This window comes from Micropterus dolomieu, linkage group LG03 (assembly GCF_021292245.1).
Source record: "Micropterus dolomieu isolate WLL.071019.BEF.003 ecotype Adirondacks linkage group LG03, ASM2129224v1, whole genome shotgun sequence".
Classification (NCBI taxonomy): Eukaryota; Metazoa; Chordata; class Actinopteri; order Centrarchiformes; family Centrarchidae; genus Micropterus; species Micropterus dolomieu.
The window spans coordinates 31,716,039-31,735,168 of NC_060152.1; the positions used below are offsets into that span (position 1 = coordinate 31,716,039).

General features: G+C 40.9%; 1 protein-coding gene across 5 annotated transcripts in view; it reads right to left on the reverse strand.

The window, feature by feature from the left end:
• The window catches only part of cdk14 (cyclin-dependent kinase 14), a 206,269-nt gene that overhangs the window by 77,831 nt on the left and 109,308 nt on the right, over nucleotides 1-19,130 (reverse strand). For all 5 annotated transcript variants that reach the window (XM_046045396.1, XM_046045393.1, XM_046045391.1 and 2 more), the window contains 2 exons: nucleotides 12,191-12,311; nucleotides 6,840-6,933 (listed from right to left, as the gene is read on the reverse strand). In XM_046045396.1, the coding sequence (XP_045901352.1) occupies nucleotides 6,840-6,933; nucleotides 12,191-12,311 (215 nt within the window). The remainder of the gene's footprint in view (nucleotides 1-6,839; nucleotides 6,934-12,190; nucleotides 12,312-19,130) is intronic.

A 19,130-nucleotide genomic window follows, 5' to 3' on the forward strand; every position in this document is an offset into this window, starting at 1 on the left:
ACTTTCGCTTTCGCCTCAGGTCTCTGACCAGAAGCTTCCTGCTTAGAAGGATCCAATAGGCTTCAGGCTGAGAGCCACTGGCAGGGTAGGGAGGTTGAAAAGTGTTGCAATATGGACTAACACATTCTTGGTTTTAGTCTTCTCATGAGGAAAATAAAAAATACCACCAGACTTAACCATTTGTCACTATTTTTTGTCTTTTACCACATTTCTACTGAACAAGAATAAACACCACATCATAGCATGGTGGAACCATATAACCACATATCACGGCGGCAATGTTAGCATACTGAAGTTTAGCTCATAATGTTTATCATAGTCAAAAGCTTAGTGTAACGTGTTAGCATGGAAACATTTGCAAATTGGCACTGACCAAGTACAGCTGAGGCTGACAGGAATATCATTATTTTTGCAGGTATTTGGTCATAAACCAAAGAATTAGACAAATTACAATTTTTAACCACATGATGGCTCTATATGAAAAGTAAGAGGAACACTAAAGTTATTTCATTTCATCCTGAAGGGAGCATGAATGTTTCTACAGAATTAGATGGCAATCCATTCAGTAGGGATATTTCAGTCTGGACGAAAGTGGTGGGACTGACTGACTGACTGACTGACTGACTGACTGACTGACCAACGCTGATGGGCTTCACAATGGGCCTTCAGCTTATTTAAACCTACCCTTAGCACAGCAAGTGTAAACACCATTATGTTAATGTGATTATGCACACAAACGGATGAAGCGCTCACACTTTATGCCAAACACTGCCATTTTAGTCACAGTATTTAAGGCCAGTAAATAGTAAATTTGTTTGATGACACATGCCAAAGATGGTGCATTGGCAGTCAACTCTGGCTGTTCCTGACTTGAAAGTGCTTCATATTTCTAGTGGTTTCTGGTTTTCCTTTGGTGATAGATTTATGTACGTGTTCTATTGAGGCTATCATGAAAGACAAGACACAGTTTAAAGACAATACATACACAAATATAAGCGGCAACGTATGCTGTATGATAGCATGACGGCAGAACTTTGGGTTTTGAGGTATTTACTCTATATTGGAAGAAAACTGTAACATTGTGGAGGCGGCATCTGTTGCCACAGAAACTATCACATTACCCATGGCTGCCAGATTGGCAGTGTTCATATTTCAACACAAACAGCTATTTCAGTTACACCAATGTAAGGGAGCAGCTTGTTGTCTTAAGCACACATACACACACACTCACCTCTGCCTGACAGGCTATTTCCTGCAGATAGACCTGTCCATATTCATATAGTCCTTGCGGTGGAGGTAATCTTTAGTGTGGTGACAGGTAGTTAACCAGCTCGCCTGAGCCTGGCCTCATCCACCACAACTTTAATTCACACAGACATTCTCAGAGTGTGTGAGAGAGAGGTATAGAGAGGCACAAAGCCACGTTAACACCTATCTAAAGGAAAACACAGGCGTACAGACTGTATGCCTGTGGATAACCACAGCTATTTCATTACTAAACCCGTCAGCATGCATCTGAAACAGACAATTTGAATAAATAAAAGCATGTATTCGCGTCTCGCTTACCCAGACATGTGCATGACGCTCTGGAGGAATGGTGACAATGGAATGGCAATGTCAAGGATATTAACACTGCGGAAGTGTGGTACCAGAGGGAGAAAAAATACATTTATGGATTTATTTATTTATCTATTTGCCACATGCGCTTGTTTCAAAGGTTAATTGTTAATGGACACATTAGTAATGAGCTGGGGTTCAAGAAAAGTGGTGCAGTTTTTTTCCCCCTCTATGGACCTGGTTTGTATTCATCAGGAGACAATTTACAACCCAAAAAACACCCAACAAAACACAAACTACACTGATAAAATCAAGAAAAAAGGGAAAGGAACCTCTTGTGCACAAGTACTCAGAAATCCACCCTATAGCAGAAGTTAACACAGGACAGGACAATAATTATCAGAGGGATAATGCCTGCAGTGAAAGTTAAAAATTCTTTGCATTTCTATTTAACACTGTGGTAAGGGTAGGAAAAAAAGTGATGATGGTACTTTGAGTCTTTTATTGCTGATCAATAAAGTGATCTTTCCAGACCTCTGCAGCCAACACATTCTCATCTCAATGCGTCATAACTGACACTTAGACAGCGTGACAACGCGTAACGATTTTACGCTAAAGGTACCCTTCAGCGTCCTAATGAAACGCCCCCGTTTGCTACGTTGGAGCAACACAAGGGAGGCTTGCGCAGCTGTAGGGTTAGCCGGTCGACATGCATAAATTCAGTGACTTAGGTTTAGGTACTATTATATATAACTATATATTTCTGATGGTTGTGGTAAGGGTAGGGGCTTTGGGGGGCTGTTAACACCTTTATCACGAACGTAGCTAGCTAGTACTTCCGGTCTGTATGGGAACATCTCATAGAGACGCACCCGGTGCATCTCACATAACTACGCTTTGTCACTCTCTCAAATCGTCGGTATGACGCCCTGACATGAGAACGGACTGCTCCTCCGCTCTGCTTAAGGCTTGAGGCTGAAGGCTACATTAGCCGCTACTAGCATAACACACTCAAATCTACGACTGAACAAGGAAGAACGATGTGTGGAATAAAAAACATGATAGCTTAATTCTGCTGCATTGATTTTGATCCCTTTTTAAAAAAAAATTTAACTTGAGGGCAAACAAGAAAACATGTTCGCACCGTGGCCTTTGCGTCTCTGCAAAAGTCATTCTGTTCTGGTAATCACAACAGATGATGACAGCTTACAAAACATGCAAAGTAATTTACTATTTGCCACTAACTTAGCCACAACTTAGCCACATACTGTCACACTCCCCCCAAAGTACACGGCACTGGTCATGCAAGAGACCTTGTTTTTCTGCAAGAATGCAAACGCCACACTACACCGAAGGTTTGGCAAACATGGGAAAAACTCCAGGCCACCTTGTGACAATCCAGCTCTGCGGACGCTGCGTTCAATGTGCCGACTCAACTCCTGGCAGGGTGCCTCTCAAACAGTGATGGAAGCTGACCTTTCTCTTCCTCTCTTCAAACAACATGGCCTTTAAGATGCTTCTGACTCCGCATAATTCATTGATGATGCCCTTCACACAAGTCTCTGAGGCTGTGCATCCCAACTCTGACCCATCTCACAGCCCAGCAGCAGACACACAGGGCCGCAGAGCAAGCAGGACGGATGGAAATGTCAACATCAGGCTTACTCTGACAGGTGGGCTGTTTTTGTGATCGCACATTGCCTCGCCAAGCCACAGACCTCCACATTTCCATATTCATCAGTCTCTTCTACCTCTAGCTGACAGCTGAATACACAAAAACACAAACAGGATGTGATTTGGATGAGAAATAGCAAAGACCAAGTTTGGCCCATCACTATTTTCTAGAGAAAGGAATATATTTATAGTGTAGCATTATACACAAACAGACATTTGACAATATCAAGGAAAAATAGCTCGAATAACAAAGAAAATTAAGTTAATGTTATGTTTATGAAAGTTAACTTTGAGTTAGGGTTATATGAACTCCTGATATTTAGATATGAATGTCCTATAGTTTTACTGCCTGCTTGGAATGGTTTAGTAATGGCTTTTATAATGCTGTATGAATGTGCAACACTAGGAGAACTACGGGTAATAAATCACCTTGCTTTGTATTTGTGTAGCTCTGACCATCGGTTCTTTTGCTAGGACTATGCTGTACTCGCCAAAGTAATTGTTGAAATCTGTGAATGCTCTGATATCTCTAAAAATAGGTCCAAAGGGGCAAGAAACACGGGCAGTCAGTCAGGTTGTAAACAAGCCAACATGTTAGCCAGATTATCAAAACCAATTCATTTGAAGGTAAAACTGAACGTGACAGCACCTGAAATGATGGCCGTTATTCCGCATTACACAGCAAACATAGGATCTCAGTAATTCAGACTACGGTTAAAAGTAAATAATTTAACATAAAACCCTCCAACTAGTAGCATTTAAATCAGCATTAAAAATAAATGTTTCATTTGGTTTAAGCAGGGATGTTGGGAGAGCCGTCTGTATTGATCTATAAATAATAACGCTGATTATTAGAGAATTTAACATTTTAGGCAAAAGTAACGTTTCATGCTCCACTCAGAGCTGGTCATTGTGCTGTGAAAGTGTTTTAGAAAAAAAGATGAAGGATGAACACAAGACTATTTACATTAGGTGGGTTTCCATCCAGCGCTACATTTGGATGGATACCCAGCTTGTGTCTATGTGATCATGAAGTTTCTATGTGTGTAATAATTCGTTTACAATAAGTGCTTATAGCATTTTCAGTTGGAGCAACCCATGTGTCGATGTCAACACCGCGTAGGCCGAGGTTTACCAAATCTACCTTCTCAGACTAGTCACAACAACAAAAAAGGGAGAGGATTTCTAACAAAACTGGAAAGCCTCTTTACGGAAGTGTGCAGCTGAGCCTCATCGTCAGTCTGGCTAGCGGCCATCCCACTGTTGGGCCTCTCTCCTCTCTCGTCCGTCACCATGGTGGGTCTTTGTGTCTGAGAGGGGAGCTGGGATCACTGAGGGCTGGAGCCTGATCCAGATGTGTGCAGGAAGGCCCACTTTCCCCTCTGGCATAAAAGACAATCAATAAGAAGAATTTTTCTTTCTCTCCCTCTCCACCGCTTTGTGAGACAGCCCCCTACCTCCAGGGCTTCCTCTGCCTCACCTCATCCCTTCATCCAAAATCCATCCATTCTCAGATGCGTATATTTACCCCTCAGCCCAGAGGCCAAACAGCAGTGAACATGCTTTGTCTCCATTCTGACTTCTTCCCTGGTAGAACCTTTTCATACTCTCATCTCTGTAATTCTCTACATTAATTATTCAGGCCCTTCCAGCCTATGAATATAAATCCATTATGCCTGCCCCGCTACACTCTGCTTCAATTAAGAGATTGGGGATGGGATTATATGGGGGGATGGCAGATGAGGCGATTAAAGGATTCATGAGACCTCACTTTAAAATATTTATGCCACCCTCAACCCTATGCAGAGATACATACATATATGTAATTATTTAATGGCCACTGTACAGTCAAGTAACACGCAGGGTCTCCAGAAATCAGCCATGTTCCTGGTGGATTCTGGCCCATCAGGAAGTTCCTACTCATTTTTCAGCTTTGCATATATTTCGTCTTCTTTGTGACATGGTGATATCCTGCTGGAGGCAATCCATTCCTGGAAGCTTTCTGAGATGATAGGTGCTTTGTGACATGGTGATATCCTGCTGGAGGCAATCCAGTTTGAAACTGACTCTGGCCACAGATGGACACACCTGGTCAGCTGCAGTGCTTGTGTATGCTGTGGCATTCAAATGAGACTTGACTGTTATAAATGGGCCTAATGTGTGCGTAGAAAACACACATCATCAGACTGTACCTTTTTTCAAAGAAACTCTGTTTATCCCACATTCTGACCCTGCCATCAGGATCTGGCAGTAGAAATCAAGATTCAAGGTCCAGGGGATATTTCTCCATCTAACAGAACAACGTTTCTTTTCATACCTAATTCAATAATAATAATATACCTATTACCTGATTAACCTGTAGGGTATTTCAAATACATGTTTTTTGCACTTTTAGAAAGACAAAAATAACTGTGTCCACACAGCATATGTGTAAATTATAAAATGTATATGTCAATGAGAGCCTATCTACCCCTTACTGTTTAATATCAAGTAGGTAGATGTATCCAATTATCAGTCAAGGAGCAACTGATTTCATTTTGTCAGTGGAAACTGCTGTGTCATTGTACACAGGAACAGGATAACAAGACTTGTCTCAAGTGACCTAACTGCAAACCTAATTATGATGGAAATAGGAAGATGGGTGGAAAAGAAGAGCAGACGCGCGCCCTGTGTCTTCATCATAGTTTCTGCTTGCTCCTCTGAGGCTCTCAGCTGTGCTGATGGATGCTTGGCTTCCTCTAAACTACAGCCAATATAGCATGGGTATATGAGTGCGGCTGACCCAGGACCCCGGCTGGAAGGGGGCCTGAACGTGGGCCATTAAGTTTAACCCTGTTGATTGCTGTGGACACGGATTAATAACAACGCTGTATACAGCTTCGCTCTGCTAGGAAAATTCAGCAGCTCTTATCAAATGAAACAGTCCCTTCACTCCTGGTTTCAATGGTAAACCACCACAAGAACGACAATTACCAACAAAAAACACTATTTTATAAGGAGACACGTTTTAATAAACATAAATCATGAAGTAACATTTGTGTTTCAAACAAATGGCAACTCTCTTCACTCTCATGCATCATGGGAATTCTGAGGAATGGTATGCGTGTGCGCAGCGGTTTATTTACGGCGTCAACTCACTCTAGAAGCCTCTCAGAAGTGTTTCAGCAGCAGAGCGTGTAGCTGCCCCACGTTCATGACTTGTTTTTAAAATGTCCTTTTTGTGCTTCTACTACCTTCTTCACAGCTCTCTATGGCCCACTTTCATTCCTCGTCTTGACGGGTGCATCTAGCAACTATCACAGGGAGCATTTCAGAATAAGAGCGTTTTACCTGCCGGATTTTGCCGACATGTTTAGATTTAGTTGATTCTTTAAAAAATAAAAAAATCATATTCCCCAAAGTAAGGTATCAGTACTGAACCTCAGCTACTGTATATTTATACCTGTATCAATACTCAGCCCAATTCCTACTGTTGTTGGATGGGAAGAAAAGAAGATCCAGCAGCACTGACGAAGGCTGCATGGTGGGGCTTTTTTTTCTACAATTGCTGCCATCAGCACACCAAGTGTACACACTCAGACACACTCACTGCAGCATCAGTAACTCACCAGGAATATCCTCTCCAGCTGGTCCTGGATGTCCTTCATCCCAGGAAAGGCAGCCACTCCTTGGATCATCTCAATGAAAATGCAGCCCACCCCCCTTGAAGAGAGAACAGCACATGATAAGACCTCACATTCAATACTAAAAAAACGTTAACAACGTAAACCACAAATAATTAGTCCAGGAGATTGTTTGAATAAGTTTGAATTTGTTGTGATATCTACAGAACTGTTCCCAAAAATAAACATTAAAATCACAGAGAAACACAACTGAAACTTAAAGACCTGTTTGATATTTGTATACATCCAAGTGCAGTTTGTACAACACTTACTGTTAAATCACCTCAACAAGCCTTAACGTAAAAGTCATTCTGAAAAGATATCGATTTCTTTTCTTTCTAAAGACTGTTAAAGCCTAAATGTAGGTTGAAATCAGTAAATTGCTAGGTCAGTGTAACCTGTAAGGAGAAATATCAAGTCTAGCAAAGAGGGAGGGTAAAGGGTGTGAGTGTGTGTGTGTGTGTTGCCTGCACTCATTTGTCAAAAGGCTATTGTTTCCTGACAGATTCACTTTCTGGCTCAGTGCACACTCCCTCTCTGAGCCGGCAACCAGCAATGAGAGAGAGAGAGAGAGAGAGAGAGAGAGAGAGAGAGAGAGAGAGAGAGAGAGAGAGAGAGAGAGAGAGAGAGAGAGAGAGAGAGAGAGAGAGAGAGAGAGAGAGAGAGAGAGATTCATCCCTCAAAATGTCTCCATTCCTTCCATTTTAACATTCCTGAAGCCTGCTGTGAATCAAATATCACAGAGACTCATCCATCTCCATGACATAGCTGTAACCTCAGCACCAAGTATTTCTACAGTGTGTTAGCTGAGGTGTGTATGTGGGTATGGACAAAGGTCATCTTCAAAACAATACCATTTTCTGTATAGGGTTATACCTTTGTATCAGTTTGCTGTCAGACCAGTCATGTGGTTAACATCTGATATTAGATAAAGACGTTCGTCCCTGACAACAGTGACAGATGCTATACAAGACTGTGTGACTATATTAAACAGGAGAGGAGGGTCACCTTCAATTAAACCTGCATGAATTGTTTTTTGGGGGGGCAATGGAAAACATCCTGTGAACCCAACACAACACAACAAATGATCAGCTTTAAAGTTTATATGGCGAGCTTGGCAAATTGTTGTACGTCCAATATTCACTCCCTTTTTCAACTCTCTTTTGGTCCAAAACAGAACCAAAGTTGTGCTACATAAAACCAAGATAACAGGCTGAAAGACGTAAAATGCTTCGCAGAACTTAAAGAAACTTTTGTGATATTGGTTTCTGATCCAGTTAGTCTGAAAATTACAAAATAATTGCTCTGTAAAGCAACAGTATCAGTGTACTCTGATATTTTACACCAAAAGTATCTTACAGGACTGACAGCAGCAAAACAGCTCACAGTGGTTCCTTTCATGCTTGGTCATTTATTCAGAACAAAGAAAGAAAATCAGAAAACATGTGCTGAAGGCAGCAGAGTGTTTTGGTGAAGAAAGTTAAATTTTACTTTCTTAACTGTACAACAGGTCATACAGTGTCCGGGGATGTATTTATATGTTTGTGTATACACATTTATGTGTGTGTGCGTTTGTACGTATTTATTTGCAAATACACGTACAGCAAAGCGCAGCCTTTGTCTTTGTGTGATTGTGGATGGGATCTTTTCTTGTGCTGTCTTTGTGTTTGTGGCGCCCATTAATAAAAGCTATGTAAATAAAATAGGCACACTCATACCGCAAAATGTCTTCAGAATTCCATAAAGACAATTTTTTAAAACACAAATTCACCTTTTTCAAATTTCAGAGAATGACGACTAAAATACTGATTGTGCAGTCACATCAGTATGCTGTTGTTAAAAACAAGACTGCATGTAATCCAGCGACATACTACTAATATCGATTATCAGTTTTACTTAAAATGTTACAATATTCACCATTTACATAATGCATTTTACTAATTGTTCTCATTTTAATTCTATTCCTGTTTAATTGCTAGCTCAGACCACTTGGTTTACAGTATAGTGTTTTAACACTGCTGTTATTGCAATTGGACAGTGTTAGCGGTGCTGTGACTGTAATATCTCAGTGAATCAGTCAGTCACTGGGACCAGACGCACTCGTTTGTAGTTTTAGCACACAGTAAATTAGCCTCAGTAAATATAGGCCTGTTTGCTCAGAGACAGCTAATGAACCCTCCTGATGGCCGGCTGAGAGGAAAGCCTCTGCTGCAGGCACGCAACAAATACATTTGTGTATCTGTGTAAACAAGTGATCTGTGTCATCTTTCCAGACTTACTGTTTAAAAGTCTGGTGTGGTGCTTACTCACTAATGGTTTTAAATTAGTCAGACTGATCCAGGATATTTGTAGTTTTTAATACACAAAAAAATATATACTTAAGTTCATAAACAGTGATCTTTTTCAAAATGGAATTTTCAAAAAGACATAGTGGCAAAGACACTCCTGGTGTGTACTCTTCTCATCGTTGCTGCGGCCATGTGAAGCTGATGCTGCTGAAGGACTGAAAGTGACCTACCCACTGGGAGGCAGAGCTGTTTGTCTGATGTGCCCTTCCAGTGTCCTGCCTGGATATCTCAACATCCCAACTCTAAGTTTTACCTACACACACGCTCAATTTGACAGATAATGCACAATTTCTTCCTGTTAATACATTAACATTTGTTAAAACCTACAGTGGCCAGCTGATAGGAAATTACTGAGACTTTTTTAAATGCAAATATATTTATGAGCCATTTTAAAGATAAACATATTCAGAATCAATGGAGCTGAGAGCCACCGTCAGAAAGTCAGAGAGACGGACTAACACATTGCTTGGTCTTTTCATGTGATTTCTTGACAATAAGAGTGAAATAAAATAACACCAGCCTTACCATTGTACCAAGTTGGAGATGTTTCACAGTGCAGTCTACCATAACTAAATCTACATTAATCTGCGCATGATCACACTTGAGTGATTTCAGTGTTGAGTCTGGCTGACAGACATGTGTAAGAGCTGCAGCTCAGTGATGTGCTAAGGAGGGTAAAAATAGGGCAGTTTCTGTCTTCAATCATATCTTCCCTTCTAACAGATGGCGGCTTGAAGCCTGTGATGGATGCTTCTCATGGCAGCAAGAGAACCTTTTGGTCCTGCAAGAGATGCTTCTTCATGGAAGACTGCTTCCTAAGTGACATGGGGTGAGTGTGTGTGTGTGTGTCACATGGTGACTCTCACAGGCATGGAACACCACCCTGTGGATTTGCCCACCTGCAAATTCCCTTGAACCAGACACACCATCCCTATGCCTACCAGACCCCCAAAGACCCCAGCTGCTCTTTAATTGGATGCTGGAGAATGCAGCTGGGTTCATGGGAAGTCCCTGCTGACTGCCTGTCCAGAGAGAAGGGGTCACCAAGGCTCGACTGAGAGTCCAACACCAGTCTTGTTGGAAGGAAGTTTTAGAGGTAAGAGACACTAGATGGAAGGTAGTCTGGGAGGGGAAACATATTCCTCCACCTCTGGGACATACTCAATTTCCATTTCCTGTTCAAGCAGTTGCTGCAGTTCTGTTCAACTTGACCCAAAATCTTACAATCTTCTAACTGATAAAAACACCAGAAGATGAATCGGATATATCTTTCAATATATTTCAGCATCTCTGAATCAAATAGTAGAAAAATTCGACAGAAATCATGTTAGTGGTGAAGTGAGTCTTTTGTTTTGTTGTTGTTTAGTCATTATGGTTCATTACGGTTTGTATGCATGCAACAAGTTAGGCCAAACATGATGTTATTATCTTAAAACGATAAAGCAGAAACTGCCAGAGCTTCTCAAACATGTCTTCAAATTCTGGTATCACATTCAGCATCATTAACTAGTGAAGTGTTGACCACTTGTACAATATATAATCAAAAAGTTACATACCAAAGATGGAAATGAATAAATCTGATTTAAAAACACATGCAAAAAAGACCCCAATTTCAACCCTATACTTGGGTCTAAAACTCCCCCCCCCCCCCCTCCAGAATATACTGTAGAGCAGCTCCATCACATCTGTCATTCTTGCAAGACTTCCACCATCAAAACAAGAGCAGTGAACATCACTTAGATCACATTGGTTTCACTAAGCTGTACAGAACACATATTACATAAAGGGAGCAGCAAATTTATTCTGAAAACTAGGGCTGATTAATCTTTTTAATATGAAAATCCCTATTTGAAAGAATGCAATTTTAATATAGTAACAGCCGCAATTTAAATTACATTATTAATATCTTCATAATTTGTGACCGCTTTTAGTCGGCTGATATGACAACTGTCGCCAGAAAATATGCTCAGCTGTAGCTAGTCAACGTAATTCAGTGAGTTGGCCAAAATCATATCTTATCTTATCACTGCTTTTTATGCTCTGCCAAAGATGGGTACTTGATAAAGAAGATCATTTTGAGGCTTGGACAGATGCTGGTTAGTGGTTAGCTTGGTAGTTGTTAAGTGATTGAGCTGGCAGATAGCAAAGAATCCTTTTAATTTTCAAATTAATGCGTTATGCAGATTATTTAACAGTTTTATACTTCAAAACCTCTAAATCATGACCTTCAGGATTTGATGATAATTTGAACAGTGCAAAGATGTTACTGTAATCAGTAAATCCAATGTCTCTTTTGTATGTCAAGATTGTTTTCAATAAACACTATGAATGTAATATCTTGGTAAATGTTAGTTAAATTGCTCTTTCTTGGAACATAAAACTAGCTCATTGTTACTTAGATGCTTTTGGAAAAAAACAACGTTTAAATGTAAATTGTTGCAATATTGGTCAGAAATAAACGTAATTTCATTCATCATTCAGCCCTAATTAAATAATATGTCTGCTATTGTGCCTGTTGCTAGGTTAGTAAGAGTTTAATCAAATGTTAATCACACACTGCATTTTGGTAGTTGTTTCATCCACATCCGTAGCAGTAACAGCTGTAAGTGTAATAAGTGTGAATGTGTGAGATTCTGCCTCTCCAGATCCACACTGTCAGTAAGAGGATGATTACAGGATGTGAAGGGTGTCAAAGAGGAAGAAACTAAGATACAACAGATTCATCCAAGGAACAATCTACAGAATGCTGATGGGAACACATCCTCGGGTTAGGATGAGCTACAGATAAGTGGGTTATAATGGCTTTTCGTTTCCTTCATGATTTTCCCCGCAGACAAAGAAAAACTGATCTAGATCTTAATAGGACTACCTGAATACATCAAGCATAAATTACACACTGCATGATGAAAACATGAAGGGATCTTGGTGTCAGGGGTTAGGAGTACCCACCACATGTCCAGGCAGGTGGAGTAGTCTGTGGATCCCAGCAGGACATCTGGAGGCCGGTACCACAGGGTCACCACCTCGTTGGAGTAGGTATGGCTGGGGACCGACTTGGCCCTGGCCAGGCCTGAGGGGGGGAACACAACAACACCGTCTCAGAAAGCATTATCATTGAATGACCTTCACCAGGCTTCTGAAAACAAGGCAGAAAACTGGGGAGGAGCCGCCACTGTGACATCTGGTTCACACACAACAATGTATAGAACGCATTCAAGATATGATGAGATTTTAAGGTCCTGTGTGGGGGAATTAAGTTATTGTAACATACTGTAAAAATTAGGATACAGAAAGGACAGGCAAATGAAGGCACAGAACATAACAGCTCAGGATACTGATTAACACCTGAAATGAATTAGCAGACATTATAGGAGCAAGGTATAATAAGACAAATAGGCTATGGGTCTTCTGACCAACTGAGAGACCAATAGAGGCTACCATGTTTATAAACCCCCACATGAAATGTTGGATTAAGCGAAAGGGTTTATCCCCAGTGAATGTGCTCAGAAAATCCAGGGCGATCTGATTAAATATAGGGGTGGGGGTAATTGTTATTTATCTGATTTTTTTCATTGCTATGTTGACTGAACAGCAAAGGAGAGTGTACTGTGTGCCTATATTTGAACAGGGACTGTCTGACAGACAGACAACCATAATTTTGAAGCTGTGAACAGAAAGTATAATATTCCCTGTGGTCTGACTTTAGCTCCGTGCTTTTAGACTATATACTTTTATACATTAGTATACCGAATTAGCTATTAGCAGTTCCTGTACCCAGAGATGCACAGACAAACCATCACTGTATTATTCTGATCCAAAAAAACAGGTAATTTTGTAGAGTTATGTTTTTTTAATGATTTCTAAGCAGAGTTATGACACAAATTGTCGCATACGTACATGAGATGTAGTGTTCACTGTGTGCATCCTAAAATTTTCACGTTGTAGAACTTTTTCTCTAAATCATTTATGTTTGCCTGACGAAGATTTTGATGGTTGACGTGCACTCCATCCCTCTGTTTCCATTGTTAACTCGCTGACATCCATCCAGCCGTCATACTGTAAACTCCACTTGGCGGACCTGTCACTGGAAAGGACTTCGTACCTTCAACTGCGACAAGCCTGAGATTGCCTTTTCAAAAGAAAATCATGATTGAAGACCTTTGAGGTTTCAGTGAGAAACTGTGAATATCAGTCAGATAAACCCAAAGGACCAATTTCCATCAAGTGAATCGGACACCACTGGCTTTTTTTTTTTTACATTGGAACATGGTTAATCAACGGTGATACTACAGCTAGAGCTACTTTAGTACCTATAATTTGAAACTGTCAAAAAACCACAAAAAAGTGCAGCAGTTTAAAAACTTTGTTTTTTATAATAAGCGCACAAGGGTCCCCAGGTTATTTTAACCCTGTTCTAGCATTTATCTATGCGATGACACAAATTCAGGTTAGTTAAGCATCCGGTGACAGTACTCCTCCCATGGCAGCTAGTGGTAGACCAGAGTGCAGATGCAGCGGGCTTTAATGAGGCTGATGGCATTACCTCTTTGTCTCTTTCCAAGTGGTCGGGGGTTTAATTAAAGCACTTAGCTTGGTAAAAAAAAAGGACTTCCTGCCCTGCTGATTGTCCCCTGTGTGTGAGAGGAAGAAGGGCAGAGGGGAGTATAAATGAGAGGTGGGAGGGGGTATTTAACATTTGCCTGTGTTGGAGGAAGGAGTTTCAGTCGCCATCCATCACGACCAAGCACTGTAATTTCAACACACTGATCTAACGTAGAATAGATGCCATCAGCCCGCTCACACTGAGAGGCTATCATTTCCACTGCAGGCGTTGTGTGTGTCGGGGGGGGACAACATCTACTCATCGTGAAAGAAAGTGCAGTGGTAGGAGGTTGGCCTGATTGTGACATGGTGAAGTGTAGTATGGTACATTACAATGGAACAAAGCATGTCTGGGGAGTTTGGGGGACGTAACAAAAAACACTGCCTGCACACCATTTAGCTATATATGTTGGGGACTAGTTTCAGTGCTGGATTAATCCACATGTGGTGCTCTTGTGAGTATTTGGGGCAGCAGGACGCCGGTGTATGTAGGATTGGGTCAAAATAAACTAAGATAGTTTATGCTTTGGTAATAAAAAATATATATATTACTGTATATATAATGTAATTTAGGGCAGACCCCAAATAGTCGAAGATTCGACGCTTCGATGGGCGGAGCCTGATTCGACAGTCAATCTCAAAGAGGAAGCTTCGCAGTGAAACAAGGATCACGCCATTTTGGCGATATGGGGGTGCTCAACGTCTGAGTTAACATAGAACTACCAGTTTTCTCCCATATATTTAATATACAGCCTATTACAAATGTACATTTCAACGTTTAATGATGTAAATAAACTTGTAAAAAGAATAAAACTTTCAATAAATGTTTTTGAAGTGCGGAAATAAATCCAAAATTGTAACCCTAACCCTGGGTCGTCAGTGCTCATGCGTAGGCGTAGCGTGTATGTGTGTAGTGGCAGGAACACTTGCTGAAGAGACGGAGCCCCAGCTTCACCGGTGTTGTGTCAAGTTGTCCGCACCTCGCGGGACTTTCGGATAATTTATCACCGTTGATGAACCACAAACACAAAGAGCATTGTATCGCTTTTAAACAGCCGCTACTTGAAATAGACCCGCGAGGAACTGCAATGTACATCCAGTTTGTCAGCAGCAAGGCATGCTCGCAAAACTCTGCACAAGACCGGTGCACGGCAGGCGAGAGAGAGAGAGAGAGAAAAAATGGTTTACAATAAGCCGCAGTTCAGCTTTGGCTCACAATCGCAGTGCAACTATCAGTCAACTATAGGTAGGACATGACAAATCTGATTCAATTATGTAAATTCTTAGTCGGGGACAGCCCTTACATAACTGTATTATAATAATATAATATTTTCATATTATGTGATATGTTGACAATAAAAATATCACATAATATGACACGCCTTATCCTTTCATTTTTACATCTACATATAGTATATTCATTAATTTAAATGTGACATTCAGCAGGGTTAGGGTTAGAAAAAGTAACAAAGCAATTATAATTCTTAGCTTTGGCTACATAAGCAGAATAAGCAGAATAAACAAAAGAATGCTAATTTAGTCCAAACAACAAGATTGTGTAATCAGCAAGACCTTAATCAGCCATTCCTCCTCCATCTCACACTTTACAAACAACATGTAGAAGTCCAGTTTTTCGCCCACAGACAGACTGGATGAGACCAGAATGTCTCAGCTCACTGTGTTCATGTGCTACAATTTGGACTCCACTTCCATCACGGGGTAAAGATATTTCTGATTTAAAGGGGACACTGTGTAACAGCTCACTGTGCTGTATTTGTTTGCATCTGTTTGTTTCCTGTTCCCTACTGCTTGCTCACCACCGTATCCGAGTGTAAAGAAACGTACGTAAAAAAAGTTTAAGGTGTTAGGGTTCCTAGGCAAATAAAGATTCAAATCTCACTTTGATATTACGAAGCACCTTCGAAAATCACCTTGTACAGCGTTCTAGAGGGAATGTAGCAGCAAAAGGAGGTTGGCGTGGAAGACACTGAGGCCTGACCTTCCCACTTAGATCCGACAGCAGAGGAGAGTACTACTTCAAAGCCCTGACCTATGGCTTCGTACACACACACACACACACACACACGCACACACACACACTGTAACACACATGCACACCTTCAGCCACCTTCATGTGTTGTGGTTCACAAGCTGACCTGTCCAGGTAGCTAGTGGGATGAAGGTCACTGGTGAATTATACATCAACTATCTCACGCACAAAACCGGGGTCACAAAATACACGGGGGAAAGAGGTGGGCGGGAAACTAGAGGAAGAAAGAATGAACACGTAAAAACAGGTCTAAAATAGTCTCTGTCCCCCGGGGGAAACAGAGCACTGTTCTTTTGAAGTTCATTTGGTAGGCAGTTTGTAGCTTCTGTGTGCTTCTCCTCCTCCTCCTCCTCCTCCTCTCTAACATGCAGCAGATTGAGAGATGTACTTTGTCCTGCCTGGAGCCGTTTAAAATACTGTATTATTCCTCAAGGGACAACAAAAACTTCTTCTAAACACATTGAGTCATTTTGGGCATCATGGCACCAAATAAGTGTGATTTCATCAAACCAGGCTGCAGTACCAGTGTCCAAAATGGAGGAAGCTATACTTTTAGTTCAGTCTGTTATGTTTAGAAACTTCATTTGTGTTTTAAATTTACAGGACTCACGTAAAGGAAAAGTTCAACTACACACCACTTTTTTCACTTTGCACTAACTGGGTTAGCATTATCACTGCGATGAATAAAGGTTTTAGAAATGTGAGGACGAGTGCCTTAAACAAATGCACTTTAACTGACAAGTTAAAGACTTTTAAGGAAAGCTATTTAAAGTATGCCACTGTGGGGATGAGTTTTCTACCCCTCTGCTCTGCATGCATTCTGGACTGCAAGCAGTCAATGGCGAGGGTCAGTGAGCACAGGTTTTGGAGGCAGACTTGTGTACAGGCACAAGGGTACAGAACCAGTTCCAGAACGTTAATCTTCCAAAACCACAAATTGTAGTTTTTACATTTCTGTTTGGGTCTAGATTTAAAAACAAGTCACTCAGTGACTACTGAGCTTCAGAGGTAGGTAGGCATCTTTCTCTCTTTGAACAGAGGCAGGCTAGCCATTTCTCCCTGCGGCCAGTCTTTATGCTAAGCTAGGCAAACCACGTCCTGACTCCAACATTGTAATTAACACGCGGGCATGAGATTGACCTCAATCTTCTCATCTGAAGTTTGAAAACAAAGTGTATTTCATAAAAAATGAGAACTATTTATTTAATGTTCACATGTCAATAATTCATACCACCTTCTGTAAATAAATCCAAATTACATTGTTCAAGTGTGTTACAATTTGGAAACATTTCCATTCCTGAGTAGTGCTAAAGGTTATCGGCTCGCTTCTCTGGGCTGCATGTGGGCAAACCAGCTTGGAGCTCATTTGGAGACATTCAAGTGGCGGTTTCATTTATACTTATATCATATACGTATAACTTGCATAACACTGTATAACATTATGTTGTGAACGTGCCTCTCCACAGTAGTTCAATCAACCAATTAGCCTGATCATTTTAATACCTCTTTGACCTTAACAATAACGCCTTTCTCTACATAGATTCCCAGAGATGTTTCCGTGCATCTTTGCAGGAGCATGATTTCAGCTCTGTCGTTTTCCCTGTTTTAAAGCCTGACTTACTTGTGTTTTCTCTGGTTTCAAGGTTTTACTGCAAGTCTCATTTACGGCTCATCCTGCATCGCTAACTATGTTTTCATACACAGAGGCAACTCTGGAATCAGATTAAGCCAGGAAATCGGATAACACATGTATGTACATGCATTGCAGTAACTTAGTTACGGGGAAACCTGTGAGTACTTGCAGCTATTATGTATTTGTAATAGATGAATTTCTTTCAGATGCCTAAAAGTCATCAATATTGTACAGCTACTGAGCCCTTTTCACAATGGCATCTTTATATTCAGAACATTTCAACACACAACCTGTTTATAATTGTTAGAAGACGTCTATGTGTTTAGATACATTTCTTTCTATGATTTATCGCACCTGTCCACAAATTCATGCAGTTCTGTATTGTTTTATTTTTGTTTTGTTCTATACTTAAGAAATGAGGTTAAGGCATGTGAACACACTAATTGGGTATGGGATTGGTACTCACAATAAACACATTGCAAACATAACAGTGTATTGGTTACATCCCAAAAACAGAGATAAAGTTGAGACGGACTCAAAGCTAACAAAAAACTTCCTTTTAATGTTTCTGCCGCATTCACTCGCCTGAAAGTACACACATCGAATATGGATGAGGAACCAAAGCAGGTAAATACTGCTCGGCCTGGCTGTTCAGGGGAAAAGAAAACCCATATTTCCCAAGGAGAAGGTCAAACGGAAGTGACAGGCAGGGAATTATCTGAGGTTACATGGAACGGGACTTCAAGCTGTGGCTAGATTTTCACAACGTTCTGTCATCAACAATTTTATTTCTTAGAGGCTTTTAATACTTCTGTTTACTTTACATGTGTTCAAATAAACACAAATGCTTAATTAATGGGGTTGGACATCAAATGTGGCTTATTTTGTTAAAAAGGAAATAAATCTTTTCATAGAAAATGTGCATCTCTTTTAGATCTAACATTCTTTCATGTCCCTGTGTGTGTGCGCACTGCGTGTGCAGTGCACCACCTGCCATCGGACCATCTAATTTCCCAACACAAAGTGGACTGTAATGAGCTCTGCCTACATGAAACCAGTCGGGTCATTACCTACACACACACCAACAAACACACATTTTATTTCTGCTGCTGGTGTGTTAAATCCTGCAGTTTATTTCCATCTGGTCTCAGGTTTGGAAAAAACACACAGACACACACATCAGTAGCCTTGATTCATCTAACAGACTTCAAAATACCATCTGCAACCTCCAAAAATCCACACCCCAGTTACACACCCGCGCACCAGCCCGCCCGTCCCGGTGCTATGCCGAGGTGCTGGGTGGAACAGCACACTGGGGAGAGGCAAACAGTCTGCTCCGGGTGCCTGCGACATTCCTCCAGCTCCATTGTCACATTGTTTCACTCCTCACACATCATTATCCCAGCAGCTGTTCCTTCACAGCACAGCAACACTGACTTCCCAGAAAATAAACACATACACACATCAGTTCACATAAGCTTGCTGGTGACAGCAAAATTAGAAAACTAATGTTCAATTTCCAGCAAAAATTATAAACCAATTTTCAGCTTCCAGCTTCTCAAATGTAAGAAGTTTGTGCTTCCTTTGTCATAAGATATATGATA